The 21,183-nt window shown below is 41.8% G+C and overlaps 1 protein-coding gene across 5 annotated transcripts in view; it reads right to left on the bottom strand.

Annotated features, from left to right (window-relative positions):
• The window catches only part of LOC126088100 (aldehyde dehydrogenase, dimeric NADP-preferring-like), a 384,157-nt gene that overhangs the window by 69,315 nt on the left and 293,659 nt on the right, over positions 1-21,183 (bottom strand). For 4 of the 5 annotated variants that reach the window (XM_049906192.1, XM_049906194.1, XM_049906195.1 and 1 more), the window contains exon 2: positions 1,063-1,106. In XM_049906192.1, the coding sequence (XP_049762149.1) occupies positions 1,063-1,106 (44 nt within the window). Of the gene's footprint in view, positions 1-1,062; positions 1,107-1,543; positions 1,739-21,183 lie in introns of those variants that run through there. The other variant, XM_049906196.1, reaches the window with a different exon arrangement.

Below are 21,183 nucleotides of genomic sequence, written 5' to 3'. Positions count from 1 at the left end.
AAATGTACTATCTCATCACTTGGTGAACTTAACTAACTTATACCATTCATGAACATACCGTTTATCACTGACGTGATTTAGGACTAGGCACATAACAATTCTGGGGCTGAATGTTACCTGCCAGAAATCAGTAAAGTTGTTACCCAAGTGTAAAGGTATATTATCATTCAGTACATTATCTATTACATGTTTCTATAAGGGACATGTTGAATGAAAATAAGAGATGGAAAAAAGTAAACAAGACATTTATTATTTCAAAAGCAGTTTCCATAACAGTTAATACATTCACCCACTGTGAAACAAAACAGTTAATGCCTCCATGGAAAAATGTTTACTAGTGCCTATGCAACCATGCTTGTATTAATGTGGGCACTTCTTCATCCAAAGCATACATATGGCCACAAATGTCTTTCTTTGGGACTCCAAAAATATGGAAATCACATGGGGTATGATCAAGACTGTAAGCACTTCCCACTGAAACTTCTGCAGTACAGTCTAAACAACTTTAGCAACATGTGGCTGTCAATTTTTTTGGACGAAGAGATGCACATCTGAGTACAATCATGGTTCCATAGGCAACCACAAACATGAAGGCATTGGCATCTTCTCTCACAGTGGGGTAAATGTGTTACAGTGGTTACTTTTGAAATAATCAGTTTAATTACTTTTTTCCATTCATCTAATTTTCATTTAACTGTCCCTTTTTTTTTAAAAAAAAAAGTATCTTTCCTACAAAAAGATAACACCAGAAAGTAGTAACTACTTAGGGGCTTACACATTATTTAGCAGCCCAACTAAATGCCCAGACCTCTAAGTAAGGGTCTAGTCTTGCAAACTACCCTTCACTGATTTATATCTCATATGAATGAATGAACATTGGGCAGAAATGCAATTTTGATACATATTTGTCTTTGACAATGGATAAAATATGTGAATATAAAATAATAGTAAGCTCTTTGCCAGACTATCTAGATACTTCTTCAGTTGAAGAATCTGACAGTTCATCCTTCCCTAAGTACACAGTGAAATTGTGGAAACATGTTACATATAAATTACACTTACATTGGAATAGGCCATGCTTGAATCTTTCCCGTTCGCCACCGGACCTGTAAATACGAAAAAGCATCTTAATTTGCGAAAGAACATCAATCCTCTCTGCATTTTTGAAACATGCTGTTCCCAAAACATAAACATTTTGAAGTTACTCTCTGCTCCCTTATTCAGAATTATTGGTATGCAAAATTCGCGTTGTATTTCATATTATGATTATAGACTGGTGCAGACAGTAACACAACTTCAGTTAAATAACGACCGACTACAGTAAACGAACATCGCAATTTTTTTCAGATGATACCTACTTCCCGTCCCATGTAAAAGATCATTTATTTACAACGACGAAACCACATGTATGTGGGCGTGTTCAACATCTGAAAGACAGCACGCTAGAACTTCAACAGTCTTAAACCTGTCAAGGCACCAATCAACTCATACCACTTCACTTCAACAATGCACGTAAATAACGTCAAAAATTGAAGACATGTACCCATTTCCGATTTCTGTTGTGCAGTAAATGAAACTTAGTTCTGAGTATAGCCTTCCATCAACTAGTAGCCACCAACATGATTTTTAAACAGGACACAAATTCACTAGATGTCAAATATCCCGCATAACCTCATACATCCACATACACCTCGTCGCAGTCAATCGCCATCTCCACACACAGCCTTCGCAGTGAATGCCTCTAAAAAGGCGTAGATCACGTGACTGCTGGAAAACTGGTTTGTTACTGCTAGTGAGGCCGTTTCGAGCGACAGAAGCTGCGGTAGTAATGTGTGGCCGTAATTTTAGTAAGCTGTGTGATACTGAGTTAACCAAACTTCAAAAGCAATGTTCTAAGATTATTAAACGATAAGTTTCTTATATGCTCTAAGATACTGGTTTATTGTGCTTTGTATTTTTAAGGAATAAAAGAGCGGTGATCCATAAATCGCGCCAATCTTTACTTTTTATCCTGATACGAATATCTGGAGAAACGATGGATTACAATGTCCCTATATTCAAATTATAGTGCAAGCTGCTATTAAAACTATTTCCCGCATAGCTTAAGGGCCAACTATAAGCGTAATGTACATATTTCACTCGGTACAGAGTGTGGTGAACCACTGCTTACGAAAGTTACCGGTAACTTTCGTGTTCTGTCAACGGTAACGTGCTGCGATAGAGCGAAAAAAGGTATATTCTTTCGTTCGCCGCCTAATTACTTCTGTCTCTGGGACACTCGCATAGCTCGCTTACTGCCTGGCGCTGCTATTTTTGGAAACAACGAAGAGAGATTCAGATAATTATTAAGGATTTCTCTACCAGTTAGTCAAAGGTAAGCTCCAAGCTACAGGTAACGTAGACATTGTGCTTCCGTCTTATTCACCAAATTACTCAGCATTTAGATATGAGATGTAAAAATAGCAGCGTTCTAACAGATATTACTGCCGTAACGGGAAAAAAATCTTCCCCCCCGCACACACACACACACACACACACACAAATATCACAAAGGTCAGCATTGTGCTTACTATGTAGTAAAGAAGTATATAAAACACAGGCATTTCTGTTGTCAGCTTGTGATACGCCGTGAGAAGCGACGTCATGATAAACTGTTTTCATTTTATGGTGACATTCCACGACAGCTTTTAGTTATTACCATACCATGGTTTTTCTTCCTCTTCCTCCTCCCCAACATCACCAACATCGTTGTCGCTAAGAAAGTGAGGAGGGGAAGGGAGCCTATAGTTCTCGTTAGCGTATATGTCATTGCAGAGATGAAACGCTACTTCAGGCGAATAAGGATGGCGCAGGAAATGATCTCGTGACATGTCAGGAAGCATTCGATTCAAGAGTCTTAATATGCATTACCTCGTTCTTCAGGTGGTGAACGGTAGAAATCAGAGCACTGTAACCCTATGACGAAATTTTCTTCCACAGAGTAAGTAATTTTGAAAAGCGCGGGTGTGCTGTAAATGTGTAAACATCCACCGAGTTGATTTTCACCAATGCGGTACTATATGTGACTGGTTGCTTTATAAGTACACAGTTGTCGATAAGCAAAGTTGCTTAAGTGGAGAGTTTCTTGATTTTTCATTGCAACCTACTCCTTAATAAAGATAAACGTTCTGCCTCGCACAGGGAATTTACCAGGAGATTCAAATTATCGACACGCGATATGTGGCGTTGGAGCGGGTCGATCAATTCGTTAATTCACCTTAATGGGCGGCCCACTTTCTGACGCAGCAACTCCATGCGGCTTTTCATTCGTATGTTCCTTTTATAGGTTCGGACTTTTATGCTGAAGAGGTAAAAATACATTGCTGTCGGTACGTGCAGGGTACCAATATAATATTCTAAAAAGCCGCGCCGAAAATGCGACGTTTCCGGTGATCATATCTCTAGCCATTTGTATACCTATCGGAAGACCGGCCTTACTGTAGCTGTCCCTCAGAACAGATTCAAAATGGAAATGTTACACACGTCCACCAGCCCAGGCAAACTGAGTAAACCACTCGGTTGTTTTGCATTAGGTGAGGTCTAGGGTTGACCTTAGGCGGCTCATAAAGTACCATTTGTTCAAGGGCGGTGCCTGAGAAAACCTTGAAAAACCATGATTTTTTTTGGTATGAAAAGTGCCAGTTGTGGGCATGGCAACTGTATAATTTTTATTCATGAGAGATGGTCGAAATTTTTACCACATGTTCTTAAGTTGATGGTCTCGAGGAATCTTAACTTTTTTTCGATGTCATGATCCGTTATTGAGATACAGAGGTTCTAGTTACAGCACTTACGCACGTAAAATATGCACATAACATCCGTTGTGAGGGGTAAATGTAGTTTTAACTGACCTAGTGGACACATGACAAGTGGTCTAGGGTATTCGACAGGGTTCTTATGTCACCAAACTATGTTTTTAGTCGGCATTTTTTTTTTCACCAACAAAACTTTGTGACTATTGTATAATGGGCACTTCACGCCTATAGGAATGACCAAAGTGTACTACAGTGACATAAATAGAGCTGAAAAGGGCATTAACACATCTTAAAAGACTTAAAATGACTGCCAAAAATTATGAAAATGGAAAGACTGCAAATTCAGTAAAATATTTCTGATTACGTTTTCACTCTTAAAATACAAATCATAAGCCGGGCGTTATGGATGAACTACGATAGATTAGTAAGGTATGCAGAAAAACTGCAGAGCAAACGATTTTGTATTAACGTTATATTATACGTGCAAAGTAGTTGTTTATGTGTGTCACGCTACATAAATGTGGCGGAGTAAAGAAATAAACAGTCAAAACTTTACTGACCTATAGAATTTGTTTTATACAGGGTGAAAAGTATTTAAACCGACAAACTCTGGGAGGTTGTAGGGGACATCAAAACAAATATTTTTCCCTAATGTCATTTTTTCCTATGAGGAGTATTTAAACCGGTAGAGGAAGATTTCTCTGGCGGCAAATTAATTAAACCAATAAACACTTTTCCATTTTTTTATGACCAAGAGACAAAATTAACACAATCCAATTTCAATTACAGTAGACTTCCAAAAATGCCTCCATTGACACGTAAACATAGGTTACACCGTCGGATCAAGTTCTGTCTGACACGTGCAAAAACCCCAGGAGTATCCTGAATTGTTCATGCTGCTGCTTTATCCGAGCAACCAGATCCTCTTCTGATGCAACAGGAGTTGCGTAAACAAGGTTGCGCATCTCTCCCCACACAAAAAAGTCCAGAGGGGACATATCTGGGGATCGAGCAGGCCATGGTACAGGACCACCTCTGCCAATCCACGTTTCTGGAAACCGTCGGTCCACACGACGACTGAAATGTGCCGGCGCCACGTCATGTTGGAACCACATGCCTTGTCTTGTAGGGAGCGGGACGTCTTCCAGCAATTCTGGCGGGAAAATTGTAATAGTGCATGCCATTTAATGGCCTAGATAGCAGATACGGTCCAATTAAACAGTCCGCAACAACACCGACCCACGCATTATCGAAGAACCGCACTTGATGAGCACTAGTAACTGTGGCATGTGGGTTATCCTCACTCCAAACATGCGAATTTTGCATGTTGAAGACTCCATCACGCCCGAACGTTACTTCATCGGTAAACAACACAGAGGATGGAAATGTAGGATGCATTTCACACTGTTCCAGGTATCACTACGAAAACTGTGCTCTGGGTGGATAATCAACGAGTTCCAGGTTGTGGACACGCTGTAAGTGAAATGGACGTAACAATTGATCTCGAAGGACTGTTCTCACATTCGTATGATTCGTCCCCATGTTATGTGCAATTGCACGAGTGCTGATTGAAGGATCCCGCTCCACATGATGCAAGACAGCTTCCTCAAATTACAGTGCTCTTGCCGTGCGACAGCGTCCCTGTCCAGGTAATCTGCTAAATGACCCGGTCTCACGCAGACGTTGGTAGACAGCAGCAAAGCTCGTATGATGCGGGATACGGCGATTAGAATATTGTTGTTGATAAACCCGCTATGCACCTCTTCCGCTGTGGTGCGCTACGTAGTACGCACCAACCATATCAGTGTACTCACTCAAGGTGTATCGCTCCATTAGTAAACAGAGACAATGCACTACTACACTAGTGGACAGCAGTTGCCTACAACTGAAGAGCGTAATACGACCTCCACCGGTTCAAATAATCCTCATAGGAAAAAATGACATTAGGGAAAAATATTTCTTTTGATGTCCCCTACAACCTCCCAGAGTTTGTCGGTTTAAATATTTTTCACCCTGTATAAGAAGCACGCTGTACTGCAGCAGGGCAAAGAAAGAAACCAGCGAAAAAATGCCCCTGTCGGAGCACAGAAAAGGCGAGTGTGTTCCTCTTTTAAAGACTCTGACAGTGTAGTGGCGAAACTAGCTGCCTCAATCCTCATTTCGTCTTCCGCGTTTCCCATGGAAAAATATCCGCACTTTCCTGTGCTGAAAGAGAGTAGCCGAGCGGCAGAGACGGTGCAACAGAGAGGAGACAGTGCCAGGGGAAAGAGAGCTCGATGGAGATAGAATCAGTGGGATCAAAGCAGTAAGGAGGAAGAGATAATGAAAACTACAGGTGAGTGGAGACCATAGGGAGGGGGGGGGGGGGTCTGCAAGCCACAGACTTGCGAACTTCAACACGTAGATAAAGGAGAGGGCGCATTTTGACCGAAATTTTAAACACGTGGATGTAGAGAGATAAAGGAAGTTGGACCGTCCAGTATTTTTCAATAGCCGAGGTGTGGTGGGGAAAACGGCAGTCTGAAAGAAGACAGTGACACAAAGAGGAGACAGTGGCACTGGGGAGCTCTGTAAATCAATGGCAGAAAAACGACTAATGTCTGAAGTAGCGTTGGAGGGAACTGACACAAAAAATCCAGCAGGGCCGTCCATAATCCGTAGGAGTACTTGGGGGTTGATATCTCTCCTGAACAGCACGTTGCAAGGTATCCCAGATACGCTTAACAATGTTCATGTCTGGGGAGTTTGGTGGACAGCGCAAGAGTTTAAACTCAGAATGTTTCTGGACGTGTGGGGTGTCGCTTCGTCCTGCTGAAATTGTCCAAGTCCGTCGGAATGCGCAATGGACATGAATGGATGCACGCGATCAGACAGGATGCTTATGTGCGTATCACCTGTCAATCGTATCTAGACGTTTAAGTGGTCCCATATCACTCAAAACTGCACACGCTCAACACCATTACAGAGCATCCACGAGCTTGAACAGTCCCCTACCGACATGCAGGGACTACGGATTCATGAGGTTGTCTCCATACACGTACACATCCATCCGCTCGATACAATTTGAAACGAGACTCCTCCGACCAGGCATCATGCTTCCAGTCATCGACAGACCAATGTCGGTGTTGATGGGTCCAGGCGAAGGGTAAAGCTTTGTGTCGTGCATCAAGGGTACACGAGTGAGCCTTCGGCTCCGAGAGCCCATATCAATGATGTTTCGTTGAATGGTTCGAGCGCTGACTCTTGTTGATGACCCAGTATTAAAACCTGCAGCAATTTGCGGAATGGTTGCACGTCTGTCACTTTGAAAGATTCTCTTGAGTCGTCGTTCGTCCCGTTCTTGCAGCACCTTTTTCCAGCCGCAGCGATGTCGGAAATTTGATGTTGTACTGGATTCCTGATATTCACTTTACAATCGTGAAATGGTCGTAAGGGAAATCCCCACTTCATCGCTACCTCGGCGATGCTGTGTCCCATCGCTCGTGCGCCGACTATAAAACCACGTTCAAACAACCTTAAATCTTGATAAGCTGTCATTGTAGCAGCAGTAACCGATGTAACAACTGCGCCAGACACTTGTCTTATATAGGCGTTGCCGACCGGAGCACCATGTTCTGCCTGTTTACATATTTCTGTATTTGAATACGCATGCCTATACCAGTTTCTTTGGCGCTTCAGTGTATCTGACAGTGGCACTAGGAGTGAAATACTGAGTATGAAGGCTTAATTAAAAAGACAGTCCGGATAAATGATTTAGAATGTACTATGTTAAAAGATCCCGAATACGTTCATGTGCCAAAATTTTTTGTGAGGAAGGCGGAATGAGGATTGAGGCAACATGTTCGCCACTTTTCTGTCAGAATCTTTTAAAGAGGAACTCATTTGCCTTTTTTGTAATCCGACAGGGGCATTTTTCAGCTGGTTAACAATTATGAACGCACGATTGTCTCCGGCACCTGTAAAGTAATGAGAAACTTTCATCTAAGTCTCTAAGCAACAGCAAACACAGGCGAAGCTAAAAGGCTTAACATAAAAGTTGTCGTTGCCATCTAAACTAATGCCGATTAGATCTCATATTAATACAGAACCAAAAACCCTGAAGTAATGACAGGGGCAAAAATATGAGCGAAGTAGAACGGGCTGACCGTTTCCGAGAATTAGAATGGCATTTTAGATTTTTATGGCGTCATCCATGCTAATATTATAAATGTGGAAGTACACTACTGGCCATTAAAATCGCTACACCAAGAAGAAATGCAGATGATAAACGGGTATTCATTGGACAAATATATTATACAAGAACTGACATGTGATTACATTTTCACGCAATTTGGGTGCATAGATCCTGAGAAATTAGTACCCAGAACAACCACCACTGGCCGTAATAACGACCTTGATACGCCTGGGCATTGAGTCAAACAGAGCTTGGATGGCATGTAATGTACAGCTGCCCATGCAGCTTCAACACGATACCACAGTTCATTAAGAGTAGTGACTGGCGTATTGTGACGAGCCAGTTGCTCGGCCACCATTGACCAGACGTTTTCAATTGATGAGAGATCTGGAGAAAGTGGTGGCCAGGGCAGCAGTCGAACATGTTCTGTATCTAGAAAGGCCCGTACAGGATCTGCAACATGCGGTCGTGCATTATCCTGCTGAAATGTAGGGTTTCGCAGGGATCGAATGAAGGGTAGAGCCACGGGTCGTAACACATCTGAAATGTAACGTCCACTGTTCAAAGTGCCGTCAATGCGAACAAGAGGTGACCGAGACGTGTAACCAATGGCACCCCATACCATCACGCCGGGTGATACGATATGGCGATGACGAATACACGCTTCCAATGTGCGTTCACCGCGATGTCGCCAAACACGGATGCGACTATCATGATGCTGTAAACAGAACCTGAATTCATCCGAAAAAATGACGTTTTGCCATTCATGCACCCAGGTTCGTCGTTGAGTACACCATCGCAGCCGCTCCTGTCTGTGATGCAGCGTCAAGGTTAACCGCAGCCATGATCTCCGAGCTGATAGTCCAGGCTGCTGCAAACGTCGTCGAACTGTTGGTGCAGATAGTTGTTGTCTTGCAAACGTCCCCATCTGTTGAAGGGATCGAGACGTGGCTGCACGATCCGTTAGAGCCATGCGGACAAGATGCCTGTCATGTCAACTGCTACTGATACGAGGCCCTTGGGTTCCAGCGCGGCGTTCCGTATTACCCTCCTGAACCCACCGATTCCATATTCTGCTAACAGTCATAGGATCTCGATCAACGCGAGTAGCAATGTCACGATACGATAAACCGTAATCGCGATAGGCTACAATCCGACCTTTATCAAATTCGGAAACGTGATGGTACGCATTTCTCCTCCTTAAACGAGGCATCACAACAACGTTCCACCAGGCAACGCCGGTTAACTGCTGTTTGTGTATGAGAAATCGGTTGGAAACTTTCCTCATGTCAGCACGTTGTAGGTGTCGCCACCGGCGCCAACCTTGTGTGAATGCTCTGAAATGCTAATCATTTACATTTCACAGCATCTTCTTCCTGCCGGTAAAATTTCGAGTCTGTAACACGTCATCTTCGTGGTGTAGCAATTTGAATGGCCAGTAGTGTAACTATGCCTGATACGCTGTCACGACTAAACTAAAAACTGATTTTGATGAAATTTTCTATGTGATAGCTTGAATCCAGAGGAAGAACTTAACGCTACTTCAGAAAACACAAAAATCGACACCTGAAAAAGCGAGGTAGTGAATGGAACATATGTTTTTATGTTGGCAAACACAATCAATGACGAAAAATTGTTAAATTTACTGTTTAATGAACACATTGCGTAATGCACAGTGGCTTCAATAACAAGATGCCGCAACTCCTGCCCACACCCTTCCCCATGCACGCTTGGAGGAGACGCTGTGCGTACCGAGGCGTATTGGGCAGTTGGGTGCGTGGGAGGGGGGGGGGGGGGGTTGAAGGAGGGGTAGGAAGCCGCACACCACTTACCCGAACAGATGCACACATGAGGGCAGCTAACATTATTGCATGTACAAATATTATGAAATTTATGCTGCACCGAACTACAAAATATTTAGTTTCTTTCTTCGTTAGTTAAAAGGTATTTAACAACTTCAGATTGCAGTGCCCAAATTGATCCCTTGAAACAGGCGTCCAGTTTTAGTCGATAAAAGGTATTTTTTAATTTTCAATTTTATATTTGATTTAATTATAATAATATAATTACAAATAACATCCCTGTGTAGAAGCCACATTCATGATGTACCTATACACTGGTGCTATGTACACTTGTAACTTTAAAGTGACGACCTGTCAAAAGCCTGAATAATCACCTTTTACAGCATATACTGCTGCGATACGTCCAGAAAGAGTGTCAGTGAGTTTCTGGAAGGTACTGACAGTGCTGTGGCTAGTCGCGCTAGGTCTCTCAGCTGAGGGTATAATATTTCTGGCTTTGCAGGTACAAGAAGCTCTTCTTAGAGCAGTTGACAAGACAGCAGTGGCAAGATGACTTAATGCGGCTTGAGATACGATGACAGGTGGTTTGCTCAGTACAGGTATCTTGGGAAAGACCGCCTAAATTGTGATCCTGCGCGATTGGCTTCTGCGTTCGAAAGTTGCGCACCAAAATGATAATCTTGTGTTATTAATATTAGACAAACTAAACAGCATATTTACTTGCATTTCAAATTAAAGTACCTCTCAATAGCGTTCTGTCATTCCATTATTTCACAAGTATTAATATACAGGAGAATAATAAACAACTGCTAAACGAAAAGGCAGACGGAGATCTTCGGATCACTCCTAACTTGGATGGCGGATGAAGTGGTTCGGCTGTAACGTCATAGCTGGTTCGGCAGTGTCGGAGGACGGACGTGTTGCCTGCCGCGGTCGGGTTAGGTAAGACTTTATTAGCAATGTATGGTTATTTGGACATGTAGTTGAGAAAAATGTGATAGTGATTACTGAAATACACAGTTCATTAATTTGTTGAAGAACAGAAATTATTTGTGACTCTAAAGTTCAATGTAATTGTGCAGTTTCTCGTGTTCTGCTAGTAAAAAGCGGGTGGCATCCCGTAGAAATAAATTGATTGGAAATTTAATTATTTATAAAATAACAGTTTCTCGCTAAGAGGTTCTTGGAGCCTCACGAGAACGGATTCGCGGCCTACGTGCTGTTTTCTGCGCAGTTGGCAACGACTACAGAAGACTGCATGTTGGTAAACATATAATAGAACTTAAGCATGGGTGATGGAAGCAAATAGGCACCTCGCGTGTACTGCAATCTTAGTACAAATGAGACCAGTGACACGTCATCTGTGATAACACGTCATCTGTGATAACACAGAGGAGGTATGAAGAAGGGAAATTTTCGAGGGAAGGGGTTTATCATAAATACGTATATACAGGATGACACTTATTGAATTACATGAAATAAAATTTTCATAACTTCTGAACGGTTTGCGTTGGGTCGTTCAAACAGCACGGTTGACCGTGGGGCATGATGGGAATTAGTATGCGCATGCGCAAGCGCTTTGTTGTTGTCGGCCATTTGTACGTAAAAATTTCACAGTACAGCGCATCTGAGGGACTGAAAATCCACATTTCGCGATCGAGAAGTCTCTTCACCCTCAACGGGTGACTGATGTGCAACGTCCAGTCACAGAATAATCGGTGCGATATTCCTTGACGGCACGTTAACTGCCGAACGGTACTTGAAGATTTTGGAAGATGAATTCATCCCCTATCCGAAGTGACACTGATTCGACAAGAAGTGGTTCATGCAAGACAGAGCCGACCCCATCGAAGTAGGAGAGTGATGTCCTAGAGGAGCACTCTGGGGACCGCATTCTGGCTCTGGGGTATCCAGAAGCTGCTGGCGTGGGCCTCGATTAGCCACCATATTCTCTAGATCTGACCACATACGACTCATTTTTCTGCGACTATCTTGAAGACAAGGTGTACAGCAACAGCCCCAAAACCATTGCTGAGCTCAAAATAGCCATTCAGGAGGTCATTGACAGCATCAATGTTCTGATATTTCAGTGGCTCATGCAGAATTTCGCTATTCGTCTGGGCCACATCATCGCCAATGACGGCACGCATATAGAGCACGTCATAACCTAAATCTGAGTATCTGTAGTGACGTTTACTTGTTGAATAAATAGTGCGCACGCCATAGTTTGTAACTAATTTACGTTTTTTTAAATATAGTTCAGTAGTTGTCATCCTATATTTCTCTCTCTCTCTCTCTCCCTCCCCCCTCCCCCTTTTTATACTTGCCGCACATGGCATCCTCGAAGGCGAAGTCCTTTGGAACTAAGAGGCTAGATTTTATTAGTGAGAACGGTGAACTGTAACCGACCAGCGAACTCTCTTAGAACTGTGATACGTGTGAACTGTGAAGGACCAGAGAACTGTATGAGAGCTGTAGCCTGTGAACTGAGTTTGAACCGTTTCTGAACTTTAGTTGAATAATAGTATCTGATGCCGCAAAATCAAATTTTCCGATAACAACGAAAGTAGTATCGGTAACTAAGGAATGGGAAGTGCGGAAATACAACGAGAATAACATTTAACGTTGTGTGCAGGGTCCATGGGATTACGCTATTAACCATCACTTCAAGATTTTTCATGCTATGAGAAGGCGCAGCATGCAGAGCAGCGTGAGACAGCCACAGACAACACGTGCAGCGGTAGCAAGCAACGGCCGGCGCAGTTAGCAGTACAGTCAGCGTTAGATGTACCGGCTTCTGCACACTACAAGAGCAGAGTTGCAGCGAGAAGTGCAGCCCACAGCCACGAGAATCAGCGGCAGTACCTCGAGGAAGAAATGTAGTGTTAAGCGTAGCGCTTACGTATGTGGCAGCCTAAGATTTGAAATTTTGGACATTAGTATTAGTAACATGTCTGGGGTAAAGAAAGTAAGTGGTACAGCATCAGCTGATACATTACCAACTCAGGAGGATGATCAAGATATAAGATCTACACTAAAATTAATTCTGCAAGAACACGTAAGTTAAGCACTAAAATAGGGAGGAATTAAGTAAAAGATAGATATGGGGTTAAAAGAGAGTAAGGAGGAATTAAGTAATAAAATAGATAAGGTGTTAGAAGAAGCTAAGGTAGGAATAGCTCAAATTATCGCTAAATTCGATGCTTTGCAACAAAAGGATACAAATCTTGAAGTTAAAACTGAGGGATGTAGCAAGAAAATACATTACGAAATAAAAGAGTGGGTAAAGAAGAAGTCTGTAAGTTAGAAATAATCAAAAGGTTGACAATGAAATCGAAATGTTAAATAAGAATCCTCTTTTAAAGGCAACACAAGTGTGATTCAAGACAAAGACAAAATAGAAAATGAAGTTAAACAAAAAGTAGAAATTTGATGTGAACAAGAAAGAAGGAAAGGGGTTGTTCACGTAAGTGATGTCCAAATCACACCAATGCATATACATTCCATTATTTCTCTAGTAAGGGAAATATACACACAGTAGCCTTTATTAGGCAGTTTGGTGGCATCATTCCTGAAAACATGACAAAACAACATAAACTCAAAATCGTGGCCAATAGGTTGGAAGGAGAAGTAAAATAATACGGAACAGGGGTCAGTAACAAATGTAAAACGTATAAAGATTTTTTTCAAGCATTCTTGAACCAAGACTGGTCTTGCAACACACAAAACAGAGCGAGGGGTGAAGTAATTGTGGGCAGAAGGCTTGATGGTGAAAAAGTCATTATACAACAAATGGATGGGAGTAAGTTATTAGAAGGTCCCATACCGAAGTTCAAAGGCGTCAGGATATCAATAAACAGAGAATTGGTAGCCAGCTTCTGTTAGCGTCCGCTAGCAATAAATTTTCGAAGGTACACTGCTTTCGTGTAGGGGAGACAAAGTTATCAGTTCAGTTCTAAAAAGTGTCATTGGGTGGGGGGGGGGGGGGGGGGTTGGATTACGTAGTTGGATTTGAGGAAGTTTGTGAATGAAGCGCCCCATTCTACCATGGAAATACAGTCACAAAAATTATTATATGAAATGTCAATCAATGATATGAAAAAATATTATGATTATTAATCTCAGTGGGCAATAGCGTTCTGTGTATTGCTAGGTAATTGACGATTACCGCGTGCCCGAGTTAACTGACAGCATACTTCATTTTCTTTTCCTGCTGTTAGTTCTTCTCCCTCTTTCATTCAGAACTATAACTGTCTTCTGCTACATTCCTCTCTATCAAGGTTAAGACGAAAAAATTTTCTTACACTGAATGTGACAACTAAGAAACAAGGCCTGACACAAAGTAACGCAGCAAATAAACATCTGCAAAGCACGGGTGTAAAACAGAAATTTGATGGAATACAAGCAGACAGGCTAGAATACAGGAAGTTTAGGATTACAGATACACCAGCAAGAGAATACAATATACAGTTACAAGAAACCACTACTAGTTTTACGCACATAACAAAAACATGTCATACAGTAGGTAGTAGTGGAACAATTTTTAAATATTTATAACAACTTTATACATACCTTTACGTCTGAAAATATTTTAAGAATATGATAACAAGACGAGGGCTATTACATTTGTTGTTGTTGTTGTGGTCTTCAGTCCTGAGGCTGGTTTGATGCAGCTCTCCATGCTACTCTATCCTGTGCAAGCTGTTTCATCTCCCACTACCTACTGCAACCTACATCCTTCTGAATCTGCTTAGTCTATTCATCTCTTGGTCTCCCTCTACGATTTTTACCCTCCACGCTGCCCTCCAATACTAAATTGGTGATCCCTTGATGCCTCAACACATGTCCTACCAACCGATCCCTTCTTCTAGTCAAGATGTGACACAAATTTCTCTTCTCCCCAATCCTATTCAATACTTCCTCATTAGTTATGCGATCTATCCATCTAATCTTCAGCAGTTTTCTGTAGCACCACATTTCAAAAGCTTCTATTCTATTCTTGTCCAAACTATTTATCGTCCATATTTCACTTCCATACTGGGCTACACTCCATACAAATACTTTCAGAAATGACTTCCTGACACTTAAATTTATACTCGATGTCAACAACTTTCTCTTCTTCAGAAACGCTTTCCTTCCCATTGCCAGTCTACCTTTTATATTCTCTCTACTTCGACCATCATCAGTTATTTTGCTCCCCAAATAGCAAAATTCCTTTACTACTTTAAGTGTCTCATTTCCTAATCTAATTCCCTCAGCATCACCCGACTTAATTCGACTACATTCCATTATCCTCGTTTTGCTTTTGTTGATGTTCATCTTATACCCTCCTTTCAAGACACTATACATTCCATTCAACTGCTCTTCCAAGTCCTTTGCTGTCTCTGACAGAATTACAATGTCATCGGCGAACCTCACAGTTTTTATTTCTTCTCCATGGATTTTAATACCTACTCCGAATTTTTCTTTTGTTTCCTTCACTGCTTGCTCAATATACAGATTGAATAACACCGGGGAGAGACTACAACCCTGTCTCACTCCCTTCCCAACCACTGCTTCCCTTTCATACCCCTCGACTCTTATAACTGCCATCTCGTTTCTGTACAAATTGTAAATAGCCGTTCGCTCCCTGTATTTTGCCCTGCCACCTTCAGAATTTGAAAGAGCGTATTCCAGTCAACATTGTCAAAAGCCTTCTCTAAGTCTACAAATGCTAGAATCGTAGGTTTGCCTTTCCTTAATCTAGCTTCGGAGATAAGTCGTAGGGTCACTATTGCCTCACGTGTTCCAACATTTCTACGGAATCCAAACTGATCTTCCCCAAGGTCGGCTTCTACTAGTTTTTCCATTCGTCTGTAAAGAATCCGTGTTAGTATTATGCAGCCGTGACTTATTAAACTGATAGTTCGGTAATTTTACATTTGTCAACACCTTTGGGATTGGAATCATTATATTCTTCTTGAAGTCTGAGGGTATTTCGCCTGTTTCATACATCTTGCTCACCAGATGGTAGAGTTTCGTCAGGACTGGCTCTCCCAAGGATCTCAGTAGTTCTAATGGAATGTTGTCTACTCCCGGGGCCTTGTTTCGACTCAGGTCTTTCAGTACTCTGTCAAACTCTTCACGCAGTATCATATCTCCCATTTCCTCTTCATCAACGTCCTCTTCCATTTCCATAATATTGTCCTCAAGTACATCGCCCTTGTATAGACCCTCTATATACTCCTTCCACCTTTCTACTTTCCCTTCTTTGCTTAGAACTGGGTTTCCATCTGAGCTTTTGATATCCATACAAGTGATTCTCTTTTCTCTGAAGGTCTCTTTAATTTTCCTGTAGGCTGTATCTATCTTACCCCTAGTGAGATAAGCCTCTACATCCTTACATTTATCCTCTAGCCATACCTGCTTAGCCATTTTGCACTTCCTGTTGATCTCATTTATGAGACGTTTGGATTCCTTTTTGCCTGCTTCATTTACTGCATTTTTATATTTTCTCCTTTCATCAATTAAATTCGGTATTTCTTCTGTCACCCAAGGATTTCTACTAGCCCTCGTCTTTTTACCTACTTGATCCCCAGCTGTCTTCACTACTTCATTCCTGAAAGCTACCCATTCTTCTTCTACTGTATTTCTTTCCCCCATTCCTGTCAATTGTCCCCTTATGCTCTCCCTGAAACTCTGTACAACCTCTGGTTTAGTCAGTTTATCCAGGTCCCATCTCCTTAAATTCCCACCTTTTTGCAGTTTCTTCAGTTTTAATCTACAGGTCATAACCAATAAATTGTGGTCAGAGTCCACATCTGCCCCTGGAAATGTCTTACAATTTAAAACCTGTTTCCTAAATCTCTGTCTTACCATTATATAATCTATTTGATACCTTTTAGTATCTCCAGGTTTCTTCCATGTATACAACCTTCTTTCACGATTCTTGAACCAAGTGTTAGCTATGATTAATTTGTGCTCTGTGCAAAATTCTACCATGCGGCTTCCTCTTTCATTTCTTAACCCCAATCCATATTCACCTACTACGTTTCCTTCTCTCCCTTTTCCTACTGCCGAATTCTAGTCACCCATGACTATTAAATTTTCGTCTCCCTTCACAATCTGAATAATTTCTTTTATTTCATCATACATTTCTTCAATTTCTTCGTCATCTGCAGAGCTAGTTGGCATACAAACTTGTACTACAGTAGTAGGCGTGGGCTTCTTATCTATCTTGGCCACAATAATGCGTTCACTATGCTGTCTGTAGTAGCTTACCCGCATTCCTATTTACCTATTCATTATTAAACCTACTCCTGCACTACCCTTATTTGATTTTGTGTTTATAACCCTGTAGTTACCTGACCAGAAGTCTTGTTCCTCCTTCCACCGAACTTCACTAATTCCCACTATATCTATCTTTAACCTATCCATTTCCCTTTTTAAATTTTCTAACCTACCTGCCCGATTAAGGGATCTGACATTCCACCCTCCGATCCGTAGAACGCCAGTTTTCTTTCTCCTGATAATGACATCCTCTTGAGAAGTCCCCGCCCGGAGATCCGAATGGGGGACTATTTTACCTCCAGAATATTTTAGCCAAGAGGACGCCATCATCATTTAACCATACAATAAAGCTGCATGCCCTTGGGAAAAATTATGGCCGTAGTTTCCCCTTGCTTTCAGCCGTTGGCAGTACTATCACAGCAAGGCCGTTTTGGTTAGTATTACAAGGCCAGATCAGTCAATCATCCAGACTGTTGCCCTTGCAACTACTGAAAAGGCTGCTGCCCCTCTTCAGGAACCACACGTTTGTCTGGCCTCTCAACAGATACCCCTCCGTTGTGGTCGCACCTACGGTACGGCTATCTGTATCGCTGAGGCACGCAAGCCTCCCCACCAACGGCAAGGTCCATGGTTGAGGGGGGGGGGGGTGTGGCTATTACATATAACACAGAATAACGCCTCCAAATAAGCTCAAGGCTGTAGAAGAAGACGATGACGCTAAACCACGTAAGTGAATACGACAATGTGCAATAGAAAGCAATTCAGGTGGCAAAAATAGTGGAATAAATTAAATGTTGTCCTGAGATGATGTATAAGTTGAGTCAAAATAGACATATCGTTACTCTTTAGTGTGAATTGAAACGGCGAAGTGGTTTCCGCTGCAAAGAGTTAGGATACATTGATAGGCTAGGAATAGTTCTGCCAAAGAGGTTTATAGTAAATGGAGAGTTATGGTTATTAGGTGACAGAAAAATCTGCCAATTATTTATGAAGAGAGAAAAAGAGGCAAATGGAGGGTTATAGATTAGGCGACAGAAAAGTCGGTAAATTGTATACATAGAGAGAGAAAGGTGAAGTACTGTTATTAGGCGACAGGAAAGTCAGGCAATGATTTATGAAGAGTGAGGGAGGAAAGGCAAAGAGCGACATTTATGTCGGCCATTAAGTAGTGCTTATGGGCGAAGTGGTTTCCACTAACTATTTTATGAAGTACACGGGAGTAGACATATTGTCGACATAGGACACAACCCTGACATGGAAATCTCACGAAAGACATAAACGTAGTAAATAAGGTTTAAATACAAGACCACGTAATATGAACAATAGGAAGTTATGCCACATACTGGTTCTAAATACGAAAGGAAGGTAGAATAAAGATCTAGCTAATAATCAGGTAATTGGCCCCAATATATTAAAAACTCACATAATGCTTTTACGTGTAAGTCAGTAGAAAATACACAATCATTGTATGAACACAGTCCCACTAGTATGGTTTGTAGTAACAATAACACTCAAATTTAAAAGGAATAATACCTCACACTGTGGAATAAAGCAACGATTTGGTAAATGAAGGTTTGTGCTTTGTGATTGAAGCATGATTCTAAAACGTTCTCTCAGTGTGCCTGTGAACAGCAGTAGTAAGCCTCCGTAGGTAAGCAGGTGACGCCGGTTAGCGGCGTGAGTCATTAGCGAAGCAGTTCAGCGGTAACATAGGCTACGAGCAAACACAGAGCTCTTAAAAGATTGCTAAGGACAATGCTCCAGCTGTATCTAGCTACAGCTGTGACCAAAACAAAAACATTGATGAATCACTGTTGTAGTACGACGTAAACACTGGCTTTGTTTATAAAGCCGGCCTGGTTGACCGAGCGGTTCTAGGCGCTACAGTCTGGAACCGCGCGACCGCAACGGTCGCAAGTTCGAATCCTGCCTCGGGCATAGATGTGTGTGATGTCTTTACGTTAGTTAAGTTTAAGTAGTTCTAAGTTCTAGGGGACTGATGACCTCAAAAGTTAAGTCCCATAGTGCTCAGAGCCATTTGAACCAATTTTTTACAAACACCAAAGTGCATGGAAACGTTTATTTAAAATTTGTTTAAAATTATTAGGAAACTAATTTAAGGCATTTTGTATTGTTTCACGGTATTGTACTGGAGCTCTATGCTGAGGTTGGAGATGGGAGAATGGACAGAAAGTTGCTAAACTCAACACCAGTTTGGAAAGTCTGGCGTTTCATAACGCGAGACCACATCGTGGACAACAGAATCATTAGTAAGGGTTGGTGTTGCGGGCTGACTGCGCATGTTCTGGTAAAAGGTGTGAGTTTATGTTCTTCCGCCTCCACGTGTTTGTGAAATGTATAGGTGTCGTGTTTATTTTATTTGTAACCACGAGAAGTGGACGTCTTATGACGCATTCATATAAATATGTGCAGAACGGCATGGTGGCGACATAATGATGAGGAAAAGTGTAAAGCGTAAAGAATGTTCCATCGAAGTGAAATGAGGGCAATGCGCCGATAATATTGGTGTAGCAGTTGATCTGTTTAAAGAACGGCAATGTTCCGAAAGTGAACAACAATGTAAATTCTTCACGAGAAATATTTTGTTGAATCTAATGGACGGCAATGCGCCGATAGTAGCGTAACAGGAATATAAAATATGTGAATGAAACTTGCATAGGGGACAGAGGACTGCTATGGAGTATTACAGCAGAAATGGTAGATTGTAAACTAACAAAAGGACTGTCAACACCATAAAGGTGCAGAATAACGCTACTTTAAAAATATTTGCAATTAAAAGAATAATATAATTAGTCCAGAAAGTGTTACTAAAGATTAATAATTTTGGGATATAAGTTTACAGGCGAATTTATTAAGGGCAACAATCAGTTTTTTCTATTAACAAAATAATTTAAGTCTATGGTTATATAAGTAAATTAATAATCTGAGAATTGAAAAACAATGTAGATTCAACTTCTGAGAAACAATAAGAAATTACAGATATAGTGGAATGATAAAACTCTTGAGAGATGATAATGAAAAAAATTATAAAAACTGGAAAAAATTGTTTATTTTCAAAATTGATTGTTGTCTGTGGGAACATCTCAATTTTTGGAAATCTCAGAAGGAGGAGGATGTTTAATACGAATCCAAAATATTCGGGACTGGTGGTGCCATCTGGAAAGCAGGAGTAGTAGATTTTTGCACCGCTAGGTGGCGAGAGCTGCATATCTGATGAGTCGGTGCCCACATTGGCATTCAGCTGGGAGGACGTGTTGCGTGTCCACAGTGATTTCCGTGATACTCTTTGTGTTTGGTCTGTGGCGATTTTACGATGGATCCGCGAACAGAACAGGCAGATCCTTGCAATAATTCAACAAGTGTTTGAGGGACAGAGCATGAGGCGTACGCCAGTGTTTGAGTGGCATGCTCGGTTCAGGGCCGGCCGTACAGACGTCGAAGATGATGCTCACACTGGAAGGCCCGTTGCCATCAACAATTGGTTCGTGCGGATCGACGTCGAAATATTCAAGACATTGTGCATGAAGTGGGTATTGGTTATGGGACATGTCAACGAATGCTGACTGATGAATTGGGCATGCATCGTGTCGCCGCAAAATTTGTGCCAAGGATCTTGACTGCCGATCAGAAAGCACGGACCTTCGTCAGATCGCATTTGACGATCCAATCTTCTTGTCACTGGTTATCACTGGAGACGAAAACTGGATTGACAGTTATGATCCAGAGACAAAGCAACAATCGTCCCAGTGGAAGTGCCCGGGCTCTCCAAGACCCAAAAAAGCGAGACAGTTGAAGAGCAAAGTGAAGAGCATGATCCTCGTTTTCTTTGATACCAAGGGAATTAAACAGATGGCAGCACCAGTCCCGAAAATTTTGGATAGCACCTCGTATTTCTGGCTTTGCAGCCACCATATTCAGGTACAATTTGCTCTTCTTCGAGCAGTTGAGAAGGTAGCAGTGGCGAGATGACGTAATGTGGAGTGATGTACCGATGACAGGTGCTTTGTTCGGTACGGATATCGTGAGAAAGACCGCCTAAATTGTGATCCTCCACGACTGGCTTCTGCGATCGGTAGTTGCGCGCCAAAATGATAATCTTGTGTTATTAATAATGAACAAACTA

This window comes from Schistocerca cancellata, chromosome 6 (genome assembly GCF_023864275.1).
Source record: "Schistocerca cancellata isolate TAMUIC-IGC-003103 chromosome 6, iqSchCanc2.1, whole genome shotgun sequence".
Lineage (NCBI taxonomy): Eukaryota > Metazoa > Arthropoda > Insecta > Orthoptera > Acrididae > Schistocerca > Schistocerca cancellata.
Note: the sequence above shows the minus strand (reverse complement) of the source record. Positions and strands in the feature narration are given on the sequence as shown.